The sequence below is a fragment of the Cololabis saira genome, chromosome 12 (genome assembly GCF_033807715.1).
Source record: "Cololabis saira isolate AMF1-May2022 chromosome 12, fColSai1.1, whole genome shotgun sequence".
NCBI lineage: Eukaryota > Metazoa > Chordata > Actinopteri > Beloniformes > Belonidae > Cololabis > Cololabis saira.
In genome coordinates, this window is record NC_084598.1 from 31,603,639 (window position 1) to 31,630,059 (window position 26,421).

Below are 26,421 nucleotides of genomic sequence, written 5' to 3' on the forward strand. Positions count from 1 at the left end.
AAGGGGGGCGCGCTTTTTGGCGTCTAGCGTCACCACGGTAACACTTTTGAAAGAGAAAAGTAATGCGTGTAGTCTCAGGATAGAGACGCACATTTTGATGTATAACACACCTGGGTGCACGTTACGGTTCGGGCCGTATTAATTCTCGAAGGAATGGCATATATTGCTCCAAAATTACGTGATTAATTCAAAATGTTCAAAATGGCCGACTTCCTGTTCGGTTTCGGCCATGGCGCCAAGAGACTTTTCTTTAAGTTGCGGCATGATACAGGTGTGTACCGATTTTCGTTCATGTACGTCAAACCGTATTATGGGGCTTGAGGCGCAAAGTTTTTTCTGTCTGAACGAATCAGATGAAGGGTGGGCGCGCTTTTTGGCGTCTAGCGTCGCCACGGTAACGCTTTTGAAAGAGAAAAGTAATGCGTGTTGTCGCAGGATGGAGACGCACATTTTGATGTATAACACACTTGGGTGCACGTTACGGTTCGGGCCGTATTAACTGCCGAAGGAATGGCATAAATTGCGCCAAAGTGACACGATTAATTCAAAATGGCCGACTTCCTGTTCGGTTTCGGCCATGGCGCCAAGAGACTTTTCTTTAAGTTGTGTACTGATACAGGTGTGTAGCGATTTTCGTGCATGTACGTCAAACCGTATTGTGGGGCTTGAGGCACAAAGTTTTCCGGGGGGCGCTGTTGAGCCATTTTGGCACGCCCATTAATGTAAACCCTTAAATATCAAATTTTTCACCAGGCCTGACTTGCATGCAAAATTTGGTGACTTTTTGGGCACGTTTAGGGGGGCAAAAAGGCCCTCCTTTCGTCAGAAGAAAGAAAGAAAGAAAAATTCCTACAGATACAATAGGGCCTTCGCACTGAAGGTGCTCGGGCCCTAATAATTAAAGCTGCAAGCAGCGATGAACGGGCCCTCGCACTCACGTCCACCGCCCCCCATAAGCATATCAGAAATGACACCACCCACGACTCTCTATGTCAAACCATTCAAAAGTTATAGCAGAAAAAAGGAACAACCAATCAGAAGAAGGGGCAGGGCAAATTCAGGCCAATGAAGGTCAAGGACTCCATACAGAGTCTGATGACACCACCCACGACTCTCTATGTCAAACCATTCAAAAGTTATAGCAGAAAATCGGGACAACCAATCAGAAGAAGGGGCGGGGCTAATTAAGGCCAACGAAGCTTAAGGACTCATTACAGAGTCCCATGACACCACCCACAACTTCCTATGTCAAACCATTCAAAAGTTATGGCAGAAAAAAGTATTCTAGGGGGCGCTGTTGAGCCGTTAGGCCACGCCCATTAATGCAAACCATGAAATATCAAATTTATCGCCAAGTCTGTCTTGCATGCAAAATTTGGTGACTTTTGGAGAACTATCAAATATGGACCAATCAGATTTCAAAATGGCCGACTTCCTGTTCGGTTTCGGCCATGGCTCCAAGAGACTTTTCTTTAAGTTGCGACATGATACAGGTGTGTACCGATTTTCGTGCATGTACATCAAACCGTATTGTGGGGCTTGAGGCACAAAGTTTTCCGGGGGGCGCTGTTGAGCCATTTTGCCACGCCCATTAATACAAACCATGAAATATCAAATTTATCGCCAGGCCTGCCTTGCATGCAAAATTTGGTGACTTTTGGGGAACTATCAAAAATGGACCAATCAGATGAAGGGGGGCCGCGCCTTTTGGCGTCTAGCGTCGCCACGGTAACACTTTTGAAAGAGAAAAGTAATGCGCGTAGTCGCAGGATGGAGACGCACATTTTGATGTATAACACATCTGGGTTATCGATACGGTTCGGGCCGTATTAATTCTCGAAGGAATGGCATATATTGCTCCAAAATTACGCGATTAATTCAGAATGTTCAAAATGGCCGACTTCCTGTTCGGTTTCGGCCATGGCGCCAAGAGACTTTTCTTTAAGTTGTGACATGATACAGGTGTGTACCGATTTTTGTTCATGTACGTCAAACCGTATTGTGGGGCTTGAGGCGCAAAGTTTTTTCTATCTGAACCGATCAGATGAAGGGTGGGCGCACTTTTTGGCGTCTAGCGTCGCCACGGTAACGCTTTTGAAAGAGAAAAGTAATGCGCGTAGTCGCAGGATGGAGACGCACATTTTGATGTATAACACACCTTGGTGCACGTTACGGTTCGGGCCGTATTAACTGCCGAAGGAAGGCATAAATTTCGCCAAAATGACGCGATTAATTCAAAATGTCCGACTTCCTGTTCGGTTTCTCGACATGACGCCCAGAGACTTTTCTTTAAGTTGTGTACTGATACAGGTGTGTACCGATTTTCGTGCATGTACGACAAACCGCATTGTGGGGCTTGAGGCACAAAGTTTTCAAGGGGGCGCTGTTGAGCCATTTTGCCACGCCCATTAATGCAAACCATTAAATATCAAATTTTTCGCCAGACCTGGCTTGCATGCAAAATTTGGTGACTTTTTGGGCACGTTTAGGGGGGCAAAAAGGCCTTCCTTTTGTCAGAACAATAAGAAGAAGAAGAAGAAGAAGAAGAATTAAAGCTGCAAGCAGCGATGAACGGGCCCTCGCACTCACGGCCACCGCCCCCCATAAGCATATCAGAAATTACACCACCCATGACTTCCTATATCAAACCATTCAAAAGTTATAGCAGAAAAAAGGGACAACCAATCAGAAGGAGGGGGGGGGGCTAATTCAGGCCAATGAAGGTCAAGGAGCCCATACAGAGTCTGATGACACCACCCATTACTCTCTATGTCAAACCATTCAAAAGTTATAGCAGAAAATCGGACAACCTATCAGAAGAAGGGGCGGGGCTAATTTTCACCAATTATGGTAAAGGACTCAATACCGAGTCCCATGACACCACCCACGACTCTTTATGTCAAACCATTCAAAAGTTATGGCAGAGAAAAGTATTCTAGGGGGCGCTGTTGAGCCGTTAGGCCACGCCCATTAATGCAAACCATGAAATATCAAATGTATCCCCAGGCCTGGCTTGCATGCAAAATTTGGTGACTATCAAATATGGACCAATCAGATGAAGGGGGGGCGCGCCTTTTGGCGTCTAGCGTCGCCACAGTAACACTTTTGAAAGAGAAAAGTAATGCGCGTAGTCCCAGGATGGAGACGCACATTTTGATGTATAACACGCCTGGGTGCACATTACGGTTCGGGCCGTATTAATTGCCGAAGGAATGGCATAAATTGCGCCAAAATTACACAATTAATTCAAAATGGCCGACTTCCTGTTCGGTTTCAGCCATGGCGCCAAGAGACTTTTCTTTAAGTTGCAACATGATGCAGGTGTGTACCGATTTTCGTGCATGTACGTCAAACCGTATTGTGGGGCTTGAAGCACAAAGTTTTCCGGGGGGCGCTGTTGAGCCATTTTGCCACGCCCATTAATGCAAACCATGACATATCAAATGTATCGCCAGGCCTGGCTTGCATGCCAAATTTGGTGCCTTTTGGGGAACTATCAAATGTGGACCAATCAGATGAAGGGGGGGTGCGCTTGTTGGCGTCTAGCGTCACCACGGTAACACTTTTGAAAGAGAAAAGTAATGCGTGTAATCGCAGGATGTAGACGCACATTTTGATGTATAACACATCTGGGTTCACGATACGGTTCGGGCTGTATTAATTCTCGAAAGAATGGCATATATTGCTCCAAAATTACGCGATTAATTCAGAATGTTCAAAATGGCCGACTTCCTGTTCGGTTTCGGCCATGGTGCCAAGAGACTTTTCTTTAAGTTGCGACATGATACAGGTGTGTACCGATTTTCGTTCATGTACGTCAAACCGTATTATGGGGCTTGAGGCACAAAGTTTTTTCGGTCTGAACCGATCAGATGAAGGGTGGGTGCACTTTTTGGCGTCTAGCGTCGCTACGGTAACGCTTTTGAAAGAGAAAAGTAATGCGCGTAGTCGCAGGATGGAGACGCACATTTTGATGTATAACACACCTGGGTGCACGTTACGGTTCGGGCCGTATTAACTGCCGAAGGAAGGCATAAATTTCGCCAAAATGACACGATTAATTCAAAATGGCCGACTTCCTGTTCCGTTTCTCGACATGACGCCCAGACACTTTTCTTTAAGTTGTGCCATGATACAGGTGTGTACCGATTTTCGTGCATGTACGACAAACCGCATTGTGGGGCTTGAGGCACAAAGTTTTCAAGGGGGCGCTGTTGAGCCATTTTGCCACGCCCATTAATGCAAACCATTAAATATCAAATTTTTCGCCAGACCTGGCTTGCATGCAAAATTTGGTGACTTTTTGGGCACTTTTAGGGGGGCAAAAAGGCCTTCCTTTTGTCAGAACAATAAGAAGAAGAAGAAGAAGAATAATTCCTGCAATTACAATAGGGCCTTCGCACTGCAAGTGCTCGGGCCCTAATTAAAGCTGCAAGCAGCGATGAACGGGCCCTCGCACTCACGTCCACCGCCCCCCATAAGCATATCAGAAAAGACACCACCCACGACTCTCTATGTCAAACCATTCAAAAGTTATAGCAGAAAAAAGGAACAACCAATCAGAAGAAGGGCCAGGGCAAATTCAGGCCAATGAAGGTCAAGGACTCCATACAGAGTCTGATGACACCACCCACGACTCTCTATGTCAAACCATTCAAAAGTTATAGCAGAAAATCGGGACAACCAATCAGAAGGAGGGGCGGGGCTAATTCAGGCCAATGAAGGTCAAGGACTCCATAAAGAATCTGATGACACCAGCCACGACTCTCTATGTCAAACCATTCCAAAGTTATAGCAGAAAATCGGGACAACCAATCAGAAGAAGGGGCGGGGCTAATTAAGGCCAACGAAGCTTAAGGACTCATTACAGAGTCCCATGACACCACCCACGACTTCCTATGTCAAACCATTAAAAAGTTATAGCAGAAAATCGGGACAACCAATCAGAAGAAGGGGCGGGGCTAATTAAGGCCAACGAAGCTTAAGGACTCATTACAGAGTCCCATGACACCACCCACAACTTCCTATGTCAAACCATTCAAAAGTTATGGCAGAGAAAAGTATTCTAGGGGGCGCTGTTGAGCCGTTAGGCCACGCCCATTAATGCAAACCATGAAATATCAAATTTATCGCCAAGTCTGTCTTGCATGCAAAATTTGGTGACTTTTGGAGAACTATCAAATATGGACCAATCAGATTTCAAAATCGCCGACTTCCTGTTGGGTTTGGGCCATGGCTCCAAGAGACTTTTCTTTAAGTTGCGACATGATACAGGTGTGTACCGATTTTCATGCATGTACGTCAAACCGTATTGTGGGGCTTGAGGCACAAAGTTTTCCGGGGGGCGCTGTTGAGCCATTTTGCCACGCCCATTAATACAAACCATGAAATATCAAATTTATTGCCAGGCATGCCTTGCATGCAAAATTTGGTGACTTTTGGGGAACTATCAAATATGGACCAATCAGATGAAGGGGGGCCGCGCCTTTTGGCGTCTAGCGTCGCCACGGTAACACTTTTGAAAGAGAAAAGTAATGCGCGTAGTCGCAGGATGGAGACGCACATTTTGATGTATAACACATCTGGGTTCACAATACGGTTCGGGCCGTATTAATTCTCGAAGGAATGGCATATATTGCTCCAAAATTACGCGATTAATTCAGAATGTTCAAAATGGCCGACTTCCTGTTCGGTTTCGGCCATGGCACCAAGAGACTTTTCTTTAAGTTGCGACATGATACAGGTGTGTACCGATTTTCGTTCATGTACGTCAAACCGTATTGTGGGGCTTGAGGCGCAAAGTTTTTTCTATCTGAACCGATCAGATGAAGGGTGGGCGCACTTTTTGGCGTCTAGCGTCGCCACGGTAACGCTTGTGAAAGAGAAAAGTAATGCGCGTAGTCGCAGGATGGAGACGCACATTTTGATGTATAACACACCTGGGTGCACGTTACGGTTCGGGCCGTATTAACTGCCGAAGGAATGGCATCAATTTCGCCAAAATGACGCGATTAATTCAAAATGGCCGACTTCCTGTTCGGTTTCTCGACATGACGCCCAGAGACTTTTCTTTAAGTTGTGTACTGATACAGGTGTGTACCGATTTTCGTGCATGTACGACAAACCGCATTGTGGGGCTTGAGGCACAAAGTTTTCAAGGGGGCGCTGTTGAGCCATTTTGACACGCCCATTAATGCAAACCATTAAATATCAAATTTTTCGCCAGACCTGGCTTGCATGCAAAATTTGGTGACTTTTTGGGCACGTTTAGGGGGGCAAAAAGGCCTTCCTTTTGTCAGAACAATAAGAAGAAGAAGAAGAAGAATAATTCCTGCAATTACAATAGGGCCTTCGCACTGCAAGTGCTCGGGCCCTAATAATTCCTGCAATTACAATAGGGCCTTCGCACTGCAAGTGCTCGGGCCCTAATAATAACGCGAAGAATTCCTACAGATACAATAGGGCCTTCGCACTGAAGGTGCTCGGGCCCTAATTACTCCCTTGAAATAAATATGCAGCTGTGTTTAACAGATTCTTTCTCTGTGATTTCCTCCAGAATGATGTTGGCGGTCAAAGGGTTTTGGTCAATAAGTGGAGCACCTTCATAAAAGCCAGACTGGTGTGTTCTGTTCCAGGACCACATGGCATCGACACACACTTCAACCAGCTTGGTATGATACAACAAACTGTTGCCGTGAGAATTTGTATTTGGACATGCACGATTACTCCCAGTGCCATATGATGGCTATAATCTTGTACACACACAAGTTCACGGATACTCAGTCACACTCGTGTTAACTAATGTTTCAATGTAAAACAGAGGATGTTTTCCTGCTGAGGACCAAGGATGAGAGGAACCCAGATATCTACGCCATCTTCAGCACCATCAGGTAAACATGCGTGCAGCCTCTTCACCATCTATTCCACCACATTGTAATCCATCCAAGTGTTGTCAGAAAAAATAGTTTGATAAGTTGCGGTTTTCCCTGATTTAATGCAAATCAAATGCTAATCAGATGCTTTTATACATGAGATAATGGTTGAAGGGTGCTGTAAAAAAAAAAAAAAAAAGAAGACAACCATGTGGCTGGTATAGAAAGACTATAAAGCTCCTCAATCTTTACATGAAAGAAAGAAAATCGTCTCTCCCTTTTCTTTCTATTTAACCTCTTGCCTTGAAGAACTGAGACAGGTGGACGTGTTTCACTCCTAAACGTTTTATTTCCCTCCTCTCCTCCACAGTAATGTGTTCCAGGGCTTTGCTGTGTGTGTCTACCGTATGGCTGACATCAGAGAAGCTTTCAACGGACCTTTCGCTCATAAAGAGGGTCCTGACCACCAGTGGGGTGCTTATGAAGGCAGGGTGCCTTATCCCCGGCCAGGAGTGGTAAGTAGTATATTATCAGCTAAGTCATCTGGAAAAAGTCTCTGTTACGACACCCACTAGTTTTCTAAAGAGAGTCAAAGCTTTTAGAGAATTCTGCCCAAACTTGGTACTCAACTCATCACTAGACTAATGGACAGAATGGACATGGCTGGCGGACGTCCGTTATCAAAAACACATTTTTTCTATCTGAGCTTAACTCATACTAACCCATGATGCCAACAAAACCTTATATTCATTCCATTCGCATCTGTTACTACTAAAATAATGTCTGAGATGAGGACTGCCAAAGGTGAAAACGGAACCCTGACCACAGGTTACTGGCCAGACAAGCTTCGGTCCAGCTACTTGGCTCAGTAGCTGGACCGAACTGTCTAGACTTGCGTTCTTGGGAAGTCCGTACTTGGCAAGTACCAGTCAGGAGAACATATGTCTGGAGATTGTGACAATCCGTGTCTCCTTCTGCTGCTGAAGCAGCAGGGTATTTGTGTTGTTGATGACGTCAAACCCCAGCAAACACACTAAAACGTATTGCACTGTACAGGGTATGTCTACAGTTTAACTGGTTGTAAAAAAAAATAATCAACTGCGAATGGACCATATATTGCTTTCGGTTAAGGTTTCATAACCATTACTTTATACAATCTGTTTTTAATGGACTTTATGCTTTTGCATCCTAGCTGTGTTATAAATAAAGTGTAATAGATACGTTTTGGAAGCAGTAAAAAAGGAAAAAAAACGCTAGCTAGTGTTCAACTACACCACCAGACCCTTGCAGGCCAACCGAGAGCACAACACGCCATAGTATCTTTAAAATAATACTGATTATGTTCTTGCAGCTCTTAATTTACAGCTCAGAAGTCAAGTCCACCCAAAGCGCTATGTGCTAAGTAGCTTAAGTTTGATCACCAAACACTGGAGTGTAACTGTTGCTTAAAAAAAAAACACAAAAAAATTGTCCCACTAATTAAGCATGAATTTGTGGCTTCAATCAATTTTACTTCATGAGGTTCATAGAAATTCCCCTTCCGTACAAGTCCCACGTATCTGAAAAGTAGCACTGGAGATCAAAATCGTTTTTTTTTTTTGTTTTTTGTGGAGATTGGCTCTCTTTTGGAGCCAGCCAGTGATCATTCAAGAAACTGCACATTTTGCCACTTCAACTTTGGCAGGAGTTCAGCAGCCTGATGGAGCACCTTACTTTAATCACATCCTGAAACAAACATCTTACAAGTTAAAGCTAAGCACCACGATAGAAAATCTGGTACTGTTTCCCTCAAAGCAGCGATATGGCCTGTGACAGTGATGAATCAGTGGTATTTTGTGAAACTCCCAGTTTTCTTAAAAAAACTGTTGTGTATGAATGACCTTTAATTCAAAAAACAGTTGCTTATGTCCACAGTGTGCACTAAGACAGAAGGGAGAAAATGTTATGGGATAGAAAGCCTATAAAAACATTGAACTGGAGGTGCAGAGAGTTGTCATGCCAGTAAAGTAAAGCACTGTATGTGGAAGTGCAGCTGTGGAGCTTGTGTACAGCACGAAGCCCTCTCCTGGTTTACATCCCGACTCTCAGCGGAGCTCTCTCATGTTCTCTCAACCATATCGCTGTAACTCAGCCTTGTTATGCACACAAACACACACGTGTACGCAGCACACGAGATGATGTAAGTATTCCAGTTCACTGGCAGAGTGAACGAGCACACATGGAGGCAGAAGAAGAGGAATAATTTGAGAAGAGAGCAGACACCTCTGTGGTTTCACTCCACTGACTCTCTGATTAACAGGAATGTCTCGGGTGACAGTACAAAAAGAGAGCAGGAAGGAAGGAATGGAAGTAGAGGAGGCTGGTGACTCAGGGCAGGCTGGTGAGGAGGTACAGATGGTGGGAAGAGAGCCGCTGTTTCTCTCTCAAGTCCCAGATCTGTAGATCTTTATCAGGAAAATGAACCTTCCGCAGTTTTAACTTGCTTCAAGTCAGCTTTAATTATCAGGATTTTCTGAATATTAAGTCCTTCCCATTTTCATGAATTTTTCATCATGCTAATTTATATAACTTATCATCAAGTGTACCATTATATTGGATATTTTAATTGGAAGTTTGATTGTTATATTGCAGATAACTATAATGTTATTACAGAGGAATAAACATTTGCTTAAGAGATGTCATTTCTGCTGTTTTTCTCCGTCAAAGATAATGTTTCTTTGATGGTTTGAAATTGTTTTATCCTTTCAGGGTGGAAATGAGTTAGACCACAATGCAATCTTTCAGGATTAAACAGTATATACATGAAAGACATGTGCACATACTCAGTAATGAACATGACCAAGTGTCTGCCAAACAAACTCAAGTCCTCCCTCTGATTGAAACCAGCCATCCTACTTCAGAAAATGTTTAATAAGTCGGAAAGCCAGTTGGAGTTTTGATCCTTTGACTTAATGTGCAATGAATAGTAGTTTAGTGAGGTGTTTTGAAAAAGTCAGGCTTTAAAAGGTCCGTGACACAAATATGAAGGAGCATGTTAGTTTATGTTTCCAAATTAAAATGCTGCTTTTGTTTAATCCAAAAAAGAGATGATTGATTGCTTCATGTAAAAATTGGACCAGTGGATTTAGCGTTGGGCTCGCACCATCTGTTGTTAGGTGGAGAATAGTTAACTCAGTCAGTACGTTTACATGCACTAACAGAAAATCCCTTAGCCGGGCTGCAGTCGAACTGAACCGAAGCTCTTGAGATCGAGCTTTTAGTGCCATGATGCGGTCCTAATCCAAGTTATTCCGGCACTTATACGCAACCGACGCTTAGCCGAGCTACTGACCACCCGGGACTCCCCCTTCCAGGAGTGACGAAGCGCGGGAATAATAACAGTCAGGGCACCACTACAACACGGTAACAGAAGGAGAGGGAGACTTTGCATCTTACCTGCAACACGATTTGTATGTACGAAATTTACAGAGCTGCTGCATCATTAGCATTCATTTTTTCGCATGTTCTCCTCCTTCACGCTTGTTTACTAATTGTACCGGAAGAACGCCAACGCCAAGGCCAACGCGTGCGTGTGGTGCCACCTCGCGTCGCGGAGTCGAGCGCACCTCACTCAATAATCGATTGTCTACTTGTGCATGTATGATTAGATTTATCTGAAACTTTAATCCTTAGCTAGATTGTTGGCAATACCTTGACTTAGATATGCATGTAACCACACTGAGTGGCATCGTCCACTGAGTGGGCAGTTAAACCCGGGATTAAAGGACGAGCACAGGTAGACCACAGCTCCCAGTGCCATATTATCTTCTGCTATGTTTGTATTTGTTGTATTTGTATGTAGTCCCAGTTGTAGATTAGATGTTACCACTAATCCACAAGGACCAAGAGAGCCGAACATGTTTACAAAGTCATCAAGTTAAGGAAGGTTCAGAAGGACCAGAATTGCAGGATTCAGCAAGAAAATGAAGAGTCAGATGTTCTGATTATGGTCAGGATGTCCCACGTTTCACATGAAGAAGAAGTTAGCTATGTGAAATGTCCTGGTTGAAGGGTAATGAACACCATGAATGGCTGAGGTTAGGGCAAGAAGTCAGGGCACATATAAGAAGATCCATCACTGAAAGAGCTTCTGAGAATCTGGTTAGATTTAGGCATTAAGTCTTCTGTGGTTGGGTAGGGTAACAAAGTCCAGCATGCATAAAGAGCCTTGCAGTCATTAAAGAGACCGTGGAACATCTGAGGAAGTCAAGATGAGGTAGATTTTAAAGTTAGGGTTATGTGACATGAAGCAATATGACAAAAATGTTCTTCAATCCCGAATTTTGTAAACTCTGAACATTTCAGTTAGTTACCGGATACATTGATACAGAAACCCTTCAAATAATAATCAAATAATCAACTGCTCTTTCATAGACTTTTTTTTTTGTCTCAGCCTCATTTTTTCATCTAAACTTTTGACCTAATCTTTCATTTCGTCATTAGTTTCCTCACTGATGGTCCTTTACTCATCCAGATGTTTTTGGCATTCCAAATATGATTTAAATTAAATCACCAGCTTTTCATTTTCCAATTTATTTGGCTCATAAATTACAGACAAACAGACAGTCATCATAAGTTCCTGCTTGTGTATAATTACCTTTTGGCATCCAGCAGCTCAGCGCTAAATGAGAAGATGACTACACAGTATTTAATCAGTCAGAGTCTTTGCCCATTTCTGGTTTTTCTAATCAGATCTTTTCTTTGTTGTGGCATGCAAGTAAACCTCCAAAGGACACGCCAAATTCATTTTGTTTCTTTTTTGATCATTTACATATTGTGATCAGACAATAATGAAGTCTCCTGAGCTAAAACAGAAGGTCTGTACATAAAAATGTCTGGTCCTTTTGTCATCTTTGAACATAAGTAAATGCAACACAGGCTGCGGGATTCTTGAACTGTGACAGAAAGTTTAAGGAGAGCCATAAATAATTGATGTGATTGTGTTGGTAAATGAACAATAATGGCGTCATGATGCCACCAACAGAGGGAGAACAGAGGGAATTATGTTCTGTATGTTATGTTCTCACCCCTCGCTGGTTTAAACATATGTAACACTTAACTGTGGATTTATTGAAAAGGTAGTTCTGCGTGACAAAGACCGGCTGCTCCACCAAGCTTTAGAGATCTGAATCATGAGCATAATCAGCGGTTATATAGTTCATGTAAATGCCTCCATTTGGAGAGTGTTCAGCTCTCTTGATTGTTTGAGCCATACACAATCTCTGCCAAGAAATCGCACATTCATTCTCTCGATCTTAAAGTGGCACATGCGGCAGGACTTTTTTCTAACAAACCTTTCTTCTTCAGAGGTTTTTCCAAGCACATAACTCTATAATGGTGGTTTGAACTTCCATCCAAAGGTTTTAGGTTCAATAAAACTCCTAATGAGGGTTCTCTGAGAAAACATGAAAACCTTATCTAGGCCACAGTTCATTTGACAAGCGCACTCGTACTTTATGTGGTAAAAAACGGTGGTAATATCCAGAAAATGCCTGTGATTTTACTCTAAACGTTTCCATTTGCCTTTGTTTCTGTGTGTTATTTAAATTCTCCCTTCAGATTTATCTCTTAAAATGCAGTCACACTTTATCATCCCCTCCCCTGTGTCTTTAGTGCCCCAGTAAAATCACCAACCAGCCTGGCAGAGAGTTTGGCAGCACAAAGGACTTCCCTGACTCAGTGCTGCAGTTTGCGCGCAGCCACCCACTGATGTGGCGGCCGGTGTATCCTCTCCTGCGCCAGCCTGTGCTCGTGAAGGCCAACATTCCTTACAAGCTGAAACAAATTGTGGTAGACCGGGTCGAGGCGGAGGACGGGCAGTATGATGTCATGTTCATTGGTACAGGTAAGTACATGTGACTCCACGCCTTTCTGAAAAGAGAAACTTGTAAACGGAAACCCGATTGTTGTCTGTTGCTCATTAAATATAAAACCCTTAAATTCCAGCCGGCTGGGAAACAAAGCATAAGGGAGAAAATATGCAGTAGCCTGACTGTATTTGTCTGTTTCTATTTCAGATGTTGGTACAGTACTGAAGGTAATCGCCCTGCAGAATGGAAACAGTTTGGAGACAGAGGAGGTCACCCTTGAAGAACTACAAGTGTTCAAAGTAAGTTTTACTCCAAAAGTATCCCAGCCAGGATTTGCACACGGGGCCCTTTGTAAAAGGGGTGAAAAATTGTCCATTGGTTCTGTGTTAGCCCTGTGTGAATTCTTCAAAATGAACATGCCCTGGGTCATGGTTGAGGAATACATATGGGCCCAAATTGTGCCTTATCTGGGTCTCATTTGGGCAAAAAACATAAGTGAACTCATATGGGCCCAATACGGAACCAGTGGACTATCCCAAAAAAGACCCCACTTTAAGCTTATCTATATCAGATGAGCCCTCATAGACAATCGTCAGTTGGTTATGCTCATGATCAAACCCTCTCCACAACTCTTTCTCCAGCTATTTAGATATTTCTTTTCAATCATAATTATTCTATGCAAACTATAAATAGCTGTGGTTCATTATTTTCATTGTTGCAGGTGCCGACTCCAATCACATCAATGGCTATATCTGTAAAAAGGGTGAGCAAATGCAGCCTTGATTTACTACTGTCATCCATCCTTTTGCCAACGTAAATAATAGTCCTCACAAAACCTGACTGTGTTTTTGCTCCTCTGTCAAACAGCAAGCCTTGTACGTGGGCTCTCCGTTAGGAATGACGCAGGTGAAGCTGCATCGCTGCGAGGCTTATGGGAGAGCTTGCGCTGAGTGTTGTCTAGCCAGAGACCCTTACTGCGCATGGGATGGATCGTCCTGTTCACGATTTGTTCCCAACAGCAAACGACGCTACCGCAGGCAGGACATCAGGCATGGGAACCCTGTGCTGCAGTGTGTGGATCAAAATCAGACGGGTACGTTTTCTACCATCTTTAGATTTGTTGGAGTTGATTGTTTCTTGGCCAGGACCAAAGACTCCAAGACTGTAGTATCAGTTGCAAACCTGGAAACCTCTTAGTGATGGCAAAGCTCCTAATCACTAATGGTTGGGTTTTATGTAGATTTAATAAATGAGTTCCTGTGCTTTAATTTGTGCTGAGCAGTCAGCTTTGAATAGTTTGTAATAGAGCTATTTTACAGTATATCATCCCCCGAGTTGCCAGGATTTTTACTTGGCTGACCTGCACGTGTTGACTAGGTATGGGCGGTATGGACTAAAACATTTATCACGATAATTTCTGGCATTTATCCCGATAACGATAAAAATGACGATAAAATAAATACCAATTCAACTCCACCTTTGTAACTATAAATCTATCACCACATTCAGTCTTTGGAGCCAAAACACTGCTCTAAAAGATACTAAATGCTACTAAACTACACCAATTCAATTGAATTGATAAAAACCAATTAAATGAGTTACACCTGTACTGCAAAACTGGAATGAGTCAGATCCGCCATGTTTGTTACAAAAAAACGTCATCAACGGGAATTTTTCTTTCTTTCTTTCTTTCTTTCTTTCTTTCTTTCTTTCTTTCTTTCTTTCTTTCTTTCTTTCTTTCTTTCTTTCTTTCTTTCTTTCTTTCTTTCTTTCTTTCTTTCTTTCTTTCAGGCTCCTTTCTTTCTTTCTTTCTTTCTTTCTTTCTTTCTTTCTTTCTTTCTTTCTTTCTTTCTTTCTTTCTTTCTTTCTTTCTTTCTTTCTTTCTTTCTTTCTTTCTTTCTTTCTTTCTTTCTTTCTGGCTCATTTCTTTCTTTCTTTCTGGCTCCTTCCTTCCTTCCTTCCTTCCTTCCTTCCTTCCTTCCTTCCTTCCTTCCTTCCTTCCTTCCTTCCTTCCTTCCTTCCTTCCTTCCTTCACATAAGTTGTGCGTGGATTTAACGCAGAATCATAAATCAGCTTTACACAAAAACGTCATCAACGGGAATTTATCGTTTTTACCGCGAGATGACAAATTCTAACCGTGGGGAATTTTTTTGGCGATATATCGTGAACGGTAAAATATCGCCCATTCCTAGTGTTGACTAGTACCAACATATCCAACTGTTCCAAAAGGACTGGAGACATACTGGCCAAATAGTGAAAAGACTCCAGTTTGGTGCTCCAGCTGCTCTAAAATAAATCAAATAGGAAAAAAGTGATTAGAACTGAATCATGAAAAGTAAAAAGACCTAATCATGACTGTCTCGTAAATGACTTTGACACATATTTAAAGATATACAGTTCCATGTGGCTGAGTAGTTAATATTAGTTAAGTTGTTTGAATCCTTCAGGGGAACTCAATCTTAAGTAGTAATTTAGTCCTATACTTATACCTATGCTTCCTTTCTTCTTTTCCTTCTTTCTGTCTGTCTTTTGATGAGCAGACCTGGATATGACGGAGGACAAGGTGGTGTACGGGACAGAGAACAACAGCACCCTCCTGGAGTGCGTTCCTCGCTCTCCACAGGCTACCGTCACCTGGCTCGTCCAACGCGATGACCGCAAGGAAGATGTAAGATGACGACTTAATGACAGTCAGATGCAAATCAAAAGCTAAATGATAAAACGCACATGTGATCGGAGGAAGGAGCGCAGGCTTTGGGAGACAGTTCCTAGGGAATGGGACGCCTGGCAAAACAGTGGCCTTACTTAACTGCCTGTAAAAGTGAGACTTTTGTGTGAATTTGGCATGTGGCTGACGCATTTGACAGCCATTTGACATATGGTTGCAATTAAGCAGCTAGATTTCAAAGCGAAATGCGCGACTGCTGCGTCTCTTAAATAAACAGGGAATTCTTCGCAAAAAACCTCGACCACATGCCACTCAAAGATCAAGTGACACTCCACCGGCCTCTGTGACTTAAACACAGGGCTGCAAAGTCTTTTAAAGCTCTGTTTAGAAAATGATGTTGCTGTGTGTGTCCATGCCCAGAGCAATCTTTCATCTGTTCGAGGTTATGTTCTTCCACACTCGGTCGGCCATGAAAGTATTAAGGCATTACCAGCCGGCTCCGTTTCACTGCAAATAAATATTCGGCTGCCGCGAGCTGACGAGGCTGCTATGTTTGTGTTGGCACCAGGAGACAGTAAGAGAGGCCAACGGATGGAATCTGAAAAGAAGGGGATGCAGGAGGCAGATTATGCAGAAAGAGGTGGCAGAGAGGTTTTGGATGGGGACGGTGGAGAAAGAGACAGCAGAGGAGAAAAGCGTTTGATTTCAGTGGTTTATCATTGCTGTTGCAGTTCAAGCTTTTTTTCTCTTCCATTCTGAATATAACATGCTACAGTACCTCACTCAAAAGTTCCTGATGTCTTGATTTGTAGATATTGTGAGGGTTTTCAATTTTATTTTTCTGCCGACATGTTTAACAGAACTTTAAAAGAATGCCTCAGTAGTGTTAATACAGAAGGGATGGCTACCTACTTCAATAAAATACACATAAGAATGAGACATTTCTACACTTTTAAGGCCACTGTTGAGCAAAGAAAAACAAGTTTTAGAATATTTCATTTTGGGTCAACAAGAGTGTGCACAAGTATATCATCACAATTTGAAAACGTTAAAGATGCCATAATGTAAGATATTTATCATCAGTAATACCTATTCACTATGTAAAGATCCTTCCTGTGTAATGGGTCTGGTACTGCTCTCATTCACAGATGTTTCCACCACTGAACTAATCGCAAAGGGATTTATGGGATGATTCATACAAAAGTGTCCAAAACAGCCAAGGTGGCTGCTAATTTTATTCTCAAATAACCCCTTTGTATTCATTTTTATTTTAGTTCAGTAATATCTTTTTAATCCCCAGAGGGAATTTTATGGTGCAGTAACGATTAATATTTAGGTTTCTTTGAAGAGACATTCATTCTGGAGGACCCCAGACTAATTCTTTGAATTGTTGAGGAAAGGAATTAGGTTGGAGTTCTCACTATTCAAGTGTTTTATCTTCTGTTTCTTAATCTCATCTGTGCCTTAAAGTATGCATTTATGGTAATTGTAAATGTTTTCCCCGGCATTTGTTGCATTTCGACTCCAGTAACTTTGACCTACTTCGCATTGGTTTTCTTAATTTCTAAATTAAGAAATATCATACTTGGCCAAACCATGCTGCATAAGATGCTCATCTGATTCCAGTTGTGTTGCTATCTGAGATTCTTTAAACTGAAAACACCCTGGAGAATACGGCTTGTATTGCAGGGCTTCGGTCATGGTTAGTGGACCTTGTTTCCAGGCCAAGATCTACATATCACGCTTTTAAAAAAGCTAATAAACCTCCCTGTGACCCTGAACCGGGATAAGTGGCTCTTGATAAAGTAGGGATGGATGGATGGATGAATAATATAGATCTGAACTGTTGCCAGAAGGCCAGTGGATTTTGAGGTTGCATATTACTAAATGTGCTATTTTGTTCTTCATACAGTGTTTACTTACATTCAACTAGAGCCTGCCCGAACAAAAAGTATGTGAACCCTTGGCAATTTCATAAAATGTGATCTGATTTCATCTAAATCACAATAATTGATAAAGACATTGAGGTTAAATGATCACCTGGAGATAATTATAATATCTCGTGTTTTTATTGAATACAACTAATAAACATTTGTGGTGCTGGTGGGAAAAGTAAGTGAACCCATAAATTAAGTACTTTAGGAAAAGCTAACTGTAGTCACAATTAATACAATTAGTCTGAAGGTGTTGTTTAGTGTTACTTTGGTTAAAAAAAATAAAAATGTTCAGGTTTGCTGTCGATAAAAAGGAATGCCTCGCAAAAAGGGGATCTCTGAAGGCCTGTGATGAAGAGTAGCTGATTTGCATAAGGCTGCAAAGGGAAACGGAGTCATCTCCAAGTGTTTAGGGATTCATCAGTTCACAGTTATACAAACTCCCTAAATAGAGGCAGTTTAATTCTGTGGCTACGTTCCAAGCAGCAGATTGATGACTCCTGAGCGAGGTAAAGAAGAAACCAAGAGTAACAGTTAAAGGCTTGAAGACAACTGGCAAACACCTCTGTTCATGAGTCAACCGTACATAAATCACCGAGTAGACAGGCTGTCCACAGCAGAGTAGCTTGGAAGAAGCCGCCTCTTTCCCAGATAACATTGCTGTGTGTCTGAACTTCTCTTTGCCAAAGTTGAATTGTTTCGGAAGAAAACTCATGCACAGTGCAAAAGGGCACCGCTTCCCACGAGCAACATAAACATGCTGTGAAGTATCGTGGATGAAGATTAATTCTCAAGTTTAGTATTCTACAAGATAATATCACAGTGGCTGTCCGCCTGCTGAAATTCTGACTTAAGTGAATGGCTTCATAAAAGACGGCTTCATAAAAAGAAAATCCAGTGTTTAGATGGGTCCAATTGAGGCCTAGACCGTAACTGGATGAGATGTGGTGGATTATCCTGAAGAGAGCTGTTCACACCACCCATGGGAATCAACTCGTTCTAGAAAATAATCTTTCTGAACCTTGTGCGCGTTCGACCCAGAACAACCAAAAGCACTTGCTTGAAACCACTGCTGCCCAAGGAGGTTTGACCCGCAAATAACTCAGACGATTATAATTATAGGTTATATGCTTGAGTACATTTCTTTTAATAGTTTTGTGATTTACACGAGGAACAGATCAGGTTTTATGAAAAATGAACATACTTGTTCTTGCTATTGAAAGTTAAAGACATATGATGAACATGAGCTTTATGCATGTGTGCATGTTGGTCTCCCTATTTTAATGTAAATATATTTAAATTCAATGCAAGGAAGGCTAAAGTAAGCTCTTATAAATAAATACGTTTAAAGGGGACCTATTATGAAAAACACGTTTTTTCTTGTTTTAACATATATAAAGTGGTCTCCCCTCACCCTGCCAGCACAGGGGAGACAAAATACCATGAATTTCTGCAAGCTCTCTGACCCCCGCCGGACAGAGTCCCCCAGTGTCACGTGGTTTTTTTTGAGCCGTTTAGAATCTGCTCCCGTCGTGACGTCACGACGGGAGCAGATTTCCAGAGGTTCAGCCTCCGCTGCTGAAACCACGCCCACAACCAGCTCTCTACGCCGGGCTGGAGGGGTCCATCCTTCAGCCAGTCGGACGCGGCGCCGCGGCGGAGCGGATCCGGGTTAAATCATCCAGGTTCCCGGGTGGTTTGGGAGCTGGGTCTTTGGGGGTCTGTCCCAGGTCGGACCAGCTTCACCCTCCGAGATTTTCAGCAAAATCTGTCGGTTTGATCCCCGGTAACGGGCGATGCGCACAGATCTGTGCGCCCGCCGTGGGGTTGCGGCGCCCGTCGTGCAGCATCCGCCGGGCAGATCCGGCTGAAATTCCGCTGGTCGGTCCCCGGGAGTCCCTGCTATCAGTCCAGGCCGGTTCCTGCGGTCCCGGCCGGTCGGAACCGGTCAGATCCCCCCGTTAAAGCCGCGGTGATGCGCGCTGCTCCAGCTTACTTCCTGGTTCCCAAAGCGGGGTTTCCGACTAAATTGTCCAGGTTCCCAGCCGCTTTGGGAGCAGGGATTTCTGGGGTACGTCCCAGGCTGGACCAGCTTCACCCTCTGAGATTTTCAGCTAAATCTGTCGGTTTGATCCCCGGTAACGGGCGATGCGCCCCGGAGCCATGCGCCGGGCGCCCGGCGTGGCCAGCGTTCAGCATCCGCCGGGTAGATCCGGCTGAAATAGTGCATAAATGTTATTTATATACAACTCATATTTTATTTTTTTAACAATAAAGTTGCCATTTGTGAAAATTCAGTGTTGTGATAATTTACAAGCTCGGGCTGCTCTGGCGAGCGAGGTTTATTCTCCTCCCCTGCTACACGTCATTCAGGGAGCCAATCAGCACAGAGCCTCATTATCATACCCCCCCCTTCCCTTAGAATGGAGCACAGAAAAAGGGGTTAGAAGCGGTAAAACTAGTGACAGGGCCCACAGGCTGGATTTCTGATTTATGTAGAAAAAACAAGCTTTAGATTGTTTTTAAGACATTCAAGGCCTGTTTAAAATATACATTAAATGCCATAATATGTCCCCTTTAAACTTGTTAAGAGATCAAGGTAGAGATTTTGGTGATTCATCCAGAATATCTGCTGGATCGAGTAAGAAAACCAAGACTGAAGACTTTTTTCTTTCTCCGACACATTCAGGTGAAGCTGGATGAACGCGTCATGTCCACAGAGCAGGGTCTGCTTTTCCGTCAACTCTTCCATCAGGATGAAGGCATTTACATCTGCCGCTCTCGAGAGCACGGCTTCACGCAGACCCTGGCGCGCCTCACCCTGGAGGTTCTACGCGGCGACACCGTGGACGAGCTCATGGCGCGTGACAACACCGGCCTCTTCGACGCATTCAAGGACCGGTCTACAGGAAACTACAGGACCTGGATGCCCTGCAGCACCTACAGCAAAGGCAGCATATCCAGCCAAATCAGCCAATCACGCACATGGTTCAAGGACATCATGCAGCTCATCGGGCCGTCGAACATGCCCCACGTGGAGGAGTACTGCGAGAGGATGTGGTGCAACGACAAGCTCAGGAGGAAACACAAGAGCATGCTGGAGAAATACCGCCAAGCACAGGAGAGCGCCAGGAAAACTCGGAGCAAGAGCTCTGGTGAACGCAACCGAACACCGCGGGACCTCAGCGCGCGGGGGGGGCAGTGAAGCGGGGAGTGGAGGGAGGGCTGAGGCCCCGGTGGGAGAGCAGTCACCTCTCAATCTGAAGATAAATGCTTCAATCCCAAGACCCTCCACATGTCAGAGCATCCTTGGACAAGACATTGAACTTCACATTGCACCAGATTTGCTCATTCATGTGTGATTGTAGACAAAGAAAATGGATTCACACTGTAAATAGAGTTCATTGATGTATAAAAAAAATAAGAAGTACTGTGTTAATGAAAAATACCTTGTAGAGTGCTTCATACAACCTGTGTAGGGTATAAAAGCACTGTGCATGTGTGGACTATTTAGTTCAAGTGGAAAAAGGGAAAAAGACTATAGTTTGGGGAGAGATTAGAGGGGCAAGATCAAAACTAGCCTAGTAACCATTTGTTTTAATTTAGTAGAACAGCCTGTTGTAGTCATTACACTACATATCGTTTCTAGAAAAGTGAATGCATGAACATGGGACTGCTGCATACAAAGAAAGCACAACTTAAACTAAAGAAGAAAAAAGAAGATTTCAGCTGTTCTAAGGTGCATGTATTGATCCGTATATGCAGTCGTCGAGTTCTTGGGTTAAGAGCTTGTTTCTCCGGAGAGACACAGCAACAAGAGACTGAGCAGCTGGTGAAGATGATGCTGGCGTTTGGTAAAGAGGAGAAACAACCTTTCAACTATATGTAGTCTGAGAGGGATCTTTTTTTTTTATTTCCTTCACAGAACTTTTGTCCTCATGTACTTTCGTTCCTGAGGTGATAGACTCAGCTTTTGTTTCATCACTCCATTTGCTGCATAGAAAAATCATCAGAACTTCCAAAACCTCAGACTCCTAAAGCGATGCATGCCTGCGGGCAGACTTGTCTGTCAGAGGAATCTGTTTCATGTTTGCTTCTTATCCTCTCTCACCTCTCTGAACGCTCCGGCTCGGCTTCTGCCGAATTGTCGGTTGTCTTGTGCAAACGTATACTTTCTTTTTTTGGACTCTTTTAAGAGACAACGCAACCACTGGGTTCGTTTCACTTTACATTTGATGGTCCATGTCTCCTGGCTTACTTTACCTTGGATGGAATGACTTCAGCTCATATTTGACGTGGCAGAGCACGCAGGTTTAGAAGAGTAGTATCTCACTTTATGTATGAACACACATTTACATGAACTTTAATTAAACTGAATGCTTAAGCTCATCCAGCTCAAACTGGATATCATGGGACAAATGTTGAAAATTCAACAGATTAAAGGCATATTGTTCTGCATATTGGCTACGTATCACAATCCCATTATCTCCAACACTGAGGAATACATTTCAATATATTTTTTTTCTTTTTTGGTATATGCATGTTCAGCCACAGCATTTATATTAGGACTGTCACTAAAAAGTTCTTTTGGCAGTCAGCAAAATCTTTTTTCTTTTTTTTCTGTCATGTTCTGTCAAATCCAATGGGTCCACTCTGGCAGCTCTGGGTGATTTAGAGTCACCTTCACCTTTTTGAGGACTTCCTGTAGCCAATTCAGAGCTGTTTTAGAGGTCACATACTGTATTTACCTGTTGACCTCCTGGGGGAGGATTTTCTCGTCAGAGACGGCCATACCATCAAGGACATGTTTGTGATGTTTTTCTGATGCAGTTAAAAATGCAGTGTTGAATTTCACAGTAGCGTACAGCCTTGACATTTTTTAAATTTTAATCTTTTTATGTGGTTAATAGAAAAAATAAAAAGAGAGTTTTTTAGTTCCCCCACGTTGAGCAGCAGCTAAGGTTTCAGGTCAAATCCAGTTCAGGCATGAAGGAATTTAAAAGGAATATATCAGTTTAGTTAAATGTGATCCGTGGTTAATGCTTTTGAAACTTGTGTAGTTATTCAATACTGCATTGTACATGGGAAGGAGCCATTTTGATAAATGTGTCATTGGTTGACTACCTTATTCAATAATAATAATATTAATACTCAAAAAGTCTGGCACAAGCCTCCAGACTATCAAAATGCAAGAAATCACAAAACAAGTCAACTTTTAATTAATCAATATATCATATTTTGTTTTGTTGTTGTCCTTCTGCTAGCTGTGTTAGCTGGCACGTTTCCTCCAGCATGTCTCACTGGAGCGTTCAGAAGCTCTGTACTTCATATACTGCAGACTTTTGACCAATTTCCATTTTGTAAAATCCATGCATCAGTGTTGAATGATCTGTAAAGTGAAACTGTCCAATAAGGTATAAAGGATCTGCAGAAAAAACTTAGTCAACCTACTTTATCTGTGTGGGCTATCAGCCATTTTATGCTGAATTTTATTTTGACCAGAGACCCTTCATATTACATGTTCAAAGTTAAAATTCAATACTGATTCATGCCATTCATATGGATTATGTGGATAAGAACAATTGGAAGATTGTACAGATCCAGAATTGAAGTTTTTTTCAACCCTGGTCACACCTGGTATTATCATCCATCTTCCTCACTTCTCTACCCTATACGCAAGGAATTAAGTACATGATTTACACTCAAAAATCAAGTCAAAACACACACAAATGAGACCACATCATTATGGCTCCGTGTTGTCAGTTTTCATGGCTGCTGCTTGTTGTTTTGTTGTCCTAATATAAAGCTGTTACTGTGTGAATGATCCAGCACAAGCACCAGACTGAAGTGAAAACTGCATGAATAAATGTACTTGATTGTGCACTGATTTACTATCATCGCTAACTGCAAGCAGTACTAATGCCAGTTAACTTTTTGGCCTCCGTGGAGAGCGAATGGCTTCTCAGAGAAGAAAGAAAAAAGAGCAATAAAGATGAGCAGAAGGAGGGAGCTACATATTTTTATTAAAGGTACTACATGCATCTTAGAAAATCTGTATTTAGAATTCCTAAAAACTCTTAATTTCTATTCAATAGATGTTCAAATCATCAGCAAATAGTGCGAATATTCCTGTTTTTGAAGATATAAGATAACTAAAAATGTCTTAATGGTTGTTTGATGTATTTGTTTGAGCTTCTACTTCTCTTACTTATGAATAAGTGTCATCAGAAGATGTAAAAACAAAATGTAACTTTTGAAGCTAATATTGTAACAGAATTTTGTCTTAATGTACAAGTTTCCGTTTTACAACAGCTGTCATAAGATGGCTTTGCTTTGGTAAATGCAGACACTCGCTGGGCAGTGCTTCAACACTGAACTCCTTCAGTAAGCGACTCGTGCTTCTAAAAAAATGGACCATGACTGACTAAATGCAGTAATTTTTTGCATGTTAAACAATGTAAATCTATCAGTTGCAGTTGTTGTACATTTGAAAGCATGTGGTGGTATTGCACTTGACATTTCAGATATTTTAACATAACTCATGTTTAGGGCTGGACCTGAATACTCGGATGTCCGGATACTTGGATGTCCGATTTGAGTATGTTTTTCTTTTTTTTTTCTTCTTGCAGTGATGCCTCAGTGCATTTTAACTAATAAAAAGGATGACAGCATGACAAAGGCCTCAGCTGTGTGGCACACTTTAAATTGGCAGATCAGAATTTGGCAAATTTTAAACTTCCATTTTTTTTCCCTCTGGCTCACGTGTGGGTCCGGGCCAATGTGGGCCTCAAACTTGTGGGATTCAAATATCCGTTGTAGTCTTCTGCCAAAGTTCCAGATTCTATAAGATGGTACTCAGGCCAGCCCTACTCATGTTCACGTCAACTCGATGTGTCAGTTGCCAGCTGTTTATCTAATATTCACAGCAATTGTTACAATCAGGTGGGATGTTTTTTGGCTTGAGTGTATGAAAACAACTGGTAGATTTGCTACAGTGTTGTGATACTTTCTAGAAATCAGGAGCAGCAGGTTTCACTCCAGGTAGAAGATTGAGACTAGCTGCTAATCCTGATTGATTGTATGTTTATTACCTGATGACCAAGTCCTCTGACCTTCACAGCTACTATTCATTAACTAGATCATATTAGAAAAAACAAACTAATTACTGTAAAACATCTTTCTCCTTGAAGTTATGGGCAGTCCAGCTAACATATACAGTCAGTATTTTGGACCTGAAACAATCAATGATCGATATCACGGATTCTCCGGATACAAAAACACTTTACTAAATACAATGCAGAATTTGGACTAAATTGTGAACATTTAAATAAACATGAATTTAGTGAAACATTTCATGAACTGTTGCTTCATGAACTGTTTCATCTTTGCCAGGTAAAAATGTGAGCTGGTCATGGGGTCTTTGACAATAATGAAATACATATTTATGTTTTATTTATGTCTTTCTACCATGCATGCGATGAACTTGTATACTATTTAACATATTAAAAGTGGATCTTTGTAATGTGGAGACCATATTCCAACATCATTTTATTTATAGTGTGGTCATTTCTTCTAAACGTGGTTTTTACTGCACCGAAACACATTACATTTAATAGAAAATCAACAACACACAGGCTCCACAAATGCAATGATACTATTTGGCATTCAGACATTTTTTTTCAATACTTTTCATTTGTTATTTTGAAATGACCGTCCCCATTTGCATGTGTGGGTTGGTATAATCTTGGATGAAACCCCAAAAGAGTGACATTTTTCCATTATTATGGGAAAACTGGGATCATCTTTCAGCCATTGAACAGGTATCAGGTAAGAAGATAAGAACAGGCAGCAAGATACATGCGCATATATACAGGCGCAAAGTTTGACAGTGTTACTTGGACCAGTCTTTGCTTGTGTACTTTTTCTTAAAAACAGGAAGACGTGTTTTAGTGATTAAAGAATTACAGACCCAGTGTTACAGGCTCCATTGTGTTACCACTTACTGTGTCTGGCCATGCGGGTGATTAGAGGGTCATTGGGTTGTAACATCTGTGGAAATACGGAGTCACAATGGCCCTGTGATGACTGCTTGCAAACAGACCATCTCATAAAAAGCCAACCTGCGACCACTAAACGACTTCACACCTGGGTAACTGCTGCAACCACAGAACACACATATGCAGAGTGAATGACACACAGGTTTGGAAGCACAATTACGGCCATGTACAACAAGCTAAATAAAATAAAATATCGGCCACATGTTGTCCATTCACTCTTTACTTCAAGACAAAGTACATAAAAGGTCTGGAGTTGATACCAGGTACTGAGTTGGCATGTGGATGCTGCCAGAGCTACCAATATTACGGTCTCAATGCCAGTAAAGACGGACGTCAAAAGGGGGGCAAAATAAATCTATAAGAGTGGTAGCAAAAACCCTTATGTGTGGCCAAACCAATAGTTTGCTACGTTCTTAAAAACACAAAGTACTTGCGAGCTCAACAACATTGAGACCACAGAAAACAATTAATGTGGATGATCGCAGAACCTTTGCTGAGTAAATAAAACCCTCCTGCACCGTCCGGCATCAGCGGAGGTCAAGGATTCTCTGGACAACATAGAAATCAATTAAGAAATGCCATCGTGAATGTAATTACAGAGGGTTTACGACAAGGTGCAAACCACTGGTAACGTTTAAGAACAGGAGAATCAGATAAGATTTTACAGAAAACATCTGAAAAAAGAAAACACATTATCTGGAATCAGATTCCTTGGACAGATTAAACCAATATAAACTTTCATCAGAATGATGGGAGGAGAAGATTAAAGGAAAGGCAGAGCTTCTGATCCAAAAACAAACCATGTATCAAACATGGTGGAGGTAGTGTTATGGTTTGGGCCCATATGGGTGCCTTTGGAATGGGTTCGGTAGCGTTTAGTGACTATCCGTCTGCTGATAGAGGTAGGAAAATAGAGTGTTAAGTCAATGCTCTCAGCTCATATTGAGCCAAAAGCTACAAAACCAACAGGACATTGTTTTATTGTAGATGAATAATAACCCTGAACATGCTCCAAATGAAATTCAAAACCTTTTTAAAGT

At 42.2% G+C, this 26,421-nt stretch overlaps 1 protein-coding gene across 1 annotated transcript in view; it reads left to right on the forward strand.

Annotated features, from left to right (window-relative positions):
• Positions 1–24,868, forward strand: part of sema3bl (sema domain, immunoglobulin domain (Ig), short basic domain, secreted, (semaphorin) 3bl) — a 102,628-nt gene extending 77,760 nt beyond the window's left edge. Inside the window, exons 8-16 of the mRNA XM_061736603.1 lie at positions 6,557–6,671; positions 6,821–6,890; positions 7,243–7,387; positions 12,525–12,756; positions 12,929–13,020; positions 13,443–13,484; positions 13,589–13,814; positions 15,263–15,390; positions 20,014–24,868. Coding sequence (XP_061592587.1) covers positions 6,557–6,671; positions 6,821–6,890; positions 7,243–7,387; positions 12,525–12,756; positions 12,929–13,020; positions 13,443–13,484; positions 13,589–13,814; positions 15,263–15,390; positions 20,014–20,529 — 1,566 coding nt within the window. The 3' untranslated portion in view covers positions 20,530–24,868. The remainder of the gene's footprint in view (positions 1–6,556; positions 6,672–6,820; positions 6,891–7,242; positions 7,388–12,524; positions 12,757–12,928; positions 13,021–13,442; positions 13,485–13,588; positions 13,815–15,262; positions 15,391–20,013) is intronic.
• The last annotated feature ends 1,553 nt before the right edge of the window (positions 24,869–26,421 follow it).